The 5,662-nt window shown below is 28.5% G+C and overlaps 1 protein-coding gene across 1 annotated transcript in view; it reads left to right on the top strand.

The window, feature by feature from the left end:
* The window catches only part of LOC111084949 (geranylgeranyl transferase type-2 subunit alpha-like), a 22,462-nt gene that overhangs the window by 15,431 nt on the left and 1,369 nt on the right, over positions 1 to 5,662 (top strand). Inside the window, exons 5-7 of the mRNA XM_022381661.1 lie at positions 1,798 to 1,926; positions 3,281 to 3,553; positions 3,986 to 5,662. The exon at positions 3,986 to 5,662 is cut by the window's right edge and continues 1,369 nt beyond it. Of these exons, the coding sequence (XP_022237369.1) occupies positions 1,798 to 1,926; positions 3,281 to 3,553; positions 3,986 to 4,134 (551 nt within the window). The 3' untranslated portion in view covers positions 4,135 to 5,662. The remainder of the gene's footprint in view (positions 1 to 1,797; positions 1,927 to 3,280; positions 3,554 to 3,985) is intronic.

Below are 5,662 nucleotides of genomic sequence, written 5' to 3'. Positions count from 1 at the left end.
TTAATTACAAAACAAACAATATTACTGTTTTATATTATTACAACCATCCAAGTAATTGAAATATTGTCATTATAATTTCTTATTATTTTTAATTCAAGTTTATTCAGCTTAACAGATTAGTGTCATGACTTAAAACAATTATTGTGGAATCAGCCTCTTTCTGGTTCAAAATAATAGATTTTGTCTCACTTTGCATTGTAATATTGCTATTTCCAAAATAATAACTGATCTTATACTCATGATAGATCTATTCTCCTCTACCTCTATCAAGTGAAGTTGCACATACTGTTTATTGTTTCTTTGTATAGTGAAGAAGTACCTAAGCTAACCATATGAGTGATTGCCTCATTGTAGTTGTGTTTGGCTCAATATAATTGATATCTGATGAAATCATAAACTCTTTCTCCAGAACTATGAGCACATAGTAATCTTATTAGTCACTGTTATGTTTAGTATTTTTCTGATTTATAATCAATGTCAGAAGTAGTATTTATTTATTTTTGCCAAAAATAATTTGTTAGTATGGACAGTTTGTAGGGGAGAAACTCGTGAAATAGTATTAATCATATTTTCATTGTGTGTATCAGATTAAATGAATGATAATTTGAAAATATCCTCAAGAACCTAAAACAAGCTGAAAATAGGAAGATTAGTCTTGTGAGAATTATTGATTAATTGAATGTAACATATTAGTAAGCCTGATGATCAGTCAATTAGTAAATTGCACTAATCATCCAGCTGTAATATTGAATATGTTATCTAACTGTTAAGCTTAATATAATATTATATGGTGTTTCTGTTGCTTTTATAATGCATGAAATAAAAGCACAAAAGATGGGCTAAGCAATTGGATGACATGGCACACATCATAAGGTAATGATTACTTCTGTTTATATTATCATGACTTGCAAATGTTACAATTCATGAACAGTATATCAAGTTTTCTTTATTGTAGAAAATGCAAAAAAACAAGCTAACTTGATTTGCAAGTGAAAAATATTTACCAAAAAGAAAATGTATCAGTTACAGTTGTTTTCTATTAAAAGTATTGAAGACAGTTTTATTTACTATGTAGACTAAGCTATAATGTAAGATTTTTTTGTTTTTTTTTACTATAGATCCATGTTAATAATAATTAGAGTTTAAATATAAGTTTTAGGTTTCCTTTACTATTATTTTTTTGAGTTTTTAATAATTACTTGGATCTCTAATACAGCTATAATTCTAAAGAACAGTGCATTATATAATAATTTTGATAATAATATATTAATTGTTTTGTTTACTTAGAATAATTACTTTTATTTGAAATAATAGCTCTCCAATGGCACAGTAGTATGTTTACTGACTTACAGTGCTAAAAACTGGTGGGCAGAGCACAGATAGCCCATTGTGTAGCTTTGTGCTTAACTTCAAACAAACAAACTTGAAATAATACCTTATGAGATAGTAATTAAAAGAAACATAATAATAATATTTAAGATGTTTTATTGAATATGAGAAAGCACAGAATTTGTCTTTTTGTGTAGGTTAATTAAAACAGGTTTCAAAATTATAGATGATATAGCTAGAGATAGATCCTTAGTATTGATTTCCAGATTTAACCTATGATATAAATATGATTTAATAACACCTTAAATATAAATCATGTTTAATAGAAAGTATGTTTAATGTATTTATGCTTTAAGATTGATTAATCCTAAAACATCCCTTGCACAGTGCTTGGATATTTTTATTAGTTTGTATGAGAAATTCTGTGATTTCTACTTTTATTAACAAACTACTGTTTTTATTTTATAGGGGTTCTTCTTAGTTGTGTGCTACTGATGAGAGCACTTGACAGTCAGAGGTTTGAAAGTCAAACTTTGGAATTTTTTGATCACCTTCAGAAAATTGACAACACCAGAAAGAACTATTATAGTGATATCCGTAGGTGTAGGACTAATTTCATTATTAATTCCAGTTGCTTAAAATGTGTACTCTGTGAATGTGTGTGTTAATAAGCATACTTTATATGCATACAGGCTGGTCTAGTTTGGATGCCTTTCCCTAGAATTTGTTGTATTATTTTACTGTATAAGATATAAGATCAAAGAAGATTACAACCTTTCTCATATCTGTATACAACAGTGAGCGACTATTAAATGACAGGAGGCCAACAAATCATCTGTTACTCAAAATCACCAATCAATAATTGTTTTATTCTACAACTCCCTTCTTCTGTTTCCAGTGTTACTAAATTCTGATCAGTTATTGCTGTCATACATCATATCGTGTGATGCATTCTTGGCCAATTGTGGCAAATAATTCTTGCTGGGGGATACATTAGTAATGTTTATGGTACACTGCTCTTTAATTTCAGTAAAAAAATAACATTTATGGTTGATAAATTTTGTCATGGTGTGAATTTCAAGCTACATTTAGAAAGTGTTTTTAATGTTTTACAGTGCATTTTCTTGATTGTTCTGTTTGAAAAAATCTCAAGATCAAAATTTTGTAATTAACAACACACATTTATTTGTTTATTATGGTGACTTTCTGTGGCTGTTAGAAAGTACAGGAATGTGCCTTGGTGATGGTGAAGTATGGGAACCATAAAACAATTACACAGCATCCTGTTGTTCTTTTCCTTGAGCAACATTTGCATTACCAATCACAGGTTGGATGACCCACTGATGCTGTGTTATAGGGGGATCCATAGAACATAAAAAATTTCCATACATGTTTTGCACCTTTGAAGTTTTGTGTTAACAGGTCTTTAATGGGGCATTATCCCTACCTGTATAGAAAGAGTTAACAGATGATGTAATAGATTATAAACAAAACTGTATGATTTAGGGAAAATAGATTTTTTTATTCATTCAATAGTTTGACTTTGGCTCTCCTCAGAAACTGTATACAGTAATTATAAGATTTTGTTCAAATTTTAACTGTGCTCAAAGCACCATCTAGTAACTACATTGTAATATGAGTTTTAGTTTAGAGTTTAACATGTGTGAGATAATGTTTGCAAGTTCCAAAAGTAAAATCACCCATAATTTTAATATTAAAAGAACTGTTGTAACTCTCCTACCTATTATTTTTTTCTGACTGCTTGCTATAAATCACTGTAGATCAATATGAAACTGCATTTTATTTGAAGTTTCCTTGACATTCAATTATACAAATAGGTATTTGCTGTTTATATTGATACTCATAATATTTACATGTACTTCAGCAAAACTGTTATCTTAGATTTGAGCTATATATGCTTAAACATAATTCATGTGTTTGTTATGAACAGGAAGCAGATTTATAATGGAAAACTCTGTGGAAAGATTGTCTGAAGGAGATACAGAAATTGTTGTAGTCAATCAAGACTTGACCGCTCTGTATCATTTAGATCATTTGGTGAGCATGAAAGTTGTAGATTTATCAAAGAACAAAATTTCATCTTTACTGCCCGCATGTCAACTTTTTTGTGTAGAACAACTGTATCTAGATGATAACTGTATTGCTGATTGTCATGGACTTGAAGATTTACCTTGTCTTATAACAGTTAGGTTGAGAAACAATCGTATCCTTTTTTCTGTGAGTACATATATAGTTGAATTACAGTATTTGTAAAATCTAATATTCGCAATAGTCATGTATCTTTATAAAATTAGTGGCTTTTTATTGGACTTAGTTTGTTCTTTTTGTCAGGTAAAAATTTCTCATATTTGATATCCAGTGATTGTCATTTTATTAGTTTATAATACAACTTGTGCTTTAGAAAATGTTGAATATTTTTTGTATCAAAACACTTTTTAAGCAATTTGAATGAATAAGTATTGCTTATTTTAACTGTTAGTGCATTGTGTTAAATTATTTGAGCAATGTTTTAGGAGTATTAATAGTCATTTAAGTCATGAATAAACACACTATAACTCAAGTGCTTTCGAGAGGTGGACTTTTTTTCTTCAGGGACGAACTAGGAATGTAAATTTTCCCTTAACTTACTCACCAGGTATAAAAACGTTTGATAGTTTGAAGCCATTACAATATTGTCCAAATCTTCAACAGCTTTACATTAGTGGTAACCCAGTTTGTCAAGAAAACAAAGTTAGAGAAGAAATTAAAGGAATATTACCATGCTTAGAGTTTTTAGATCATTAGAAACTTAAGTTGAATTATGTTATTTTTGGGGAATTTATGTATATTGAAAAAATACTATTTAATTGTGATTGCACAAAAAAATTTAAGAACTTTATTATAACTGACCATTCAGTATGAGCTGAAACGTTTATGATGACATTATGTTAAAGAACATTAAGTAGGTAAATGTGAGAAGTTAATTTGTAATGTTAACAGTTTTGTTGTGTGGCACAAGATGCAAGTTTAATGAGAGCATAAATCATGGTAGTAAACAGTTTTTGAGGGTAATTAGTATGTATTAAACAGATGCAATTATTATGTGGGACTAATATTTCAATGAATGTAATAAGGTATGATTCCATATTTCCTGTGTTAGGAGACTGATTACATGTAAATTTTTGGAGGTAAATAAAAATCTTCATGCATTAAATCCACCTATTTCTCTGACTCTTAAGCATGTGTGTAGTTTTAAGGAATCAAAATTGATAGCTAAGTAACACAGGCTATGGATATAGTTATTAATAATTTATGCAAATTGTACCTTTTCAAACAAAAAACTTAATGTTACTCTCAGAAGATTAATGATTTTCTGAAATGTGTTGCATGTTTAGTTTTGTAGGCTTTTGTCAAAATACTAAAATATATATATGCTGCATTACTTTACAAGTATATCTGTATGCTTTGAGTTTTAAATTAAAAATTATGATAAATATAACAGTGTTACTAAAGAAAAGTATTCTATACACTGTCTTTATAAAAAAAAATGTAAGTAACATTCCAGTTTGTTGGCTAGAAGGAACTGTGGGCATTAAAACTCCTGTATCGTTATTTGAGTTTGATAAAGTTAAACATCATACATACTACGTTTGTGTGTTCTGTAAGTTATACTCTATTCTTTCTTCATTGTCACTTTCATTATCAATATTATTTTGCATTGTTAGTTTAATATATTTTCTGAAATATATATAGTGCTATTATAAAAGTACATTGCTTATTGGGTTTGTAGCTAAAATTGTAGTAAATGTTTATAGTAATAGTAGAACATTTTGTAAACAAAATAATCATGTATTCCACTCACTATTCAACACAAACTTATTTTGAGTTTCAATTTAACATTTTTAGAGTGAATGTTTAACTTCAATGACCTTTAGATTCTTAGGAAAATAGAGTTTTAAGTATATTTATAAATTTGGTTACCGAGTCCTGAATATAATGTATTTGTAATAAATATGAGAAGTGATTTAAAGTATATTTGACAGTTGTGAAACATTATTAAAAGGGAATTGATGAGTAAAAATGTTTTTCAAAGTGAGAATGTAAGCCTTGTTTTGTAATTAACAGGACAATACAATCAAGTTGTGTACATTTAATATTTTACGTATTGTGAAATAGGCAAAATTGCAAACTATGAATAGTTTGTGTCTGTGTATATACACATGCATTGTGGGTAGGGTGGTTCATGAATGAAGGGATGATTAGTAATCTTTTTCCAAGGATAATATCCTACACAACAGTGAACTTTGTAATCTTAAGCTCTAGATACCACAGA

Source organism: Limulus polyphemus, unplaced genomic scaffold, assembly GCF_000517525.1.
Source record: "Limulus polyphemus unplaced genomic scaffold, Limulus_polyphemus-2.1.2 Scaffold182, whole genome shotgun sequence".
NCBI lineage: Eukaryota > Metazoa > Arthropoda > Merostomata > Xiphosura > Limulidae > Limulus > Limulus polyphemus.
This window is presented reverse-complemented; position numbering and strand designations above follow the sequence as displayed.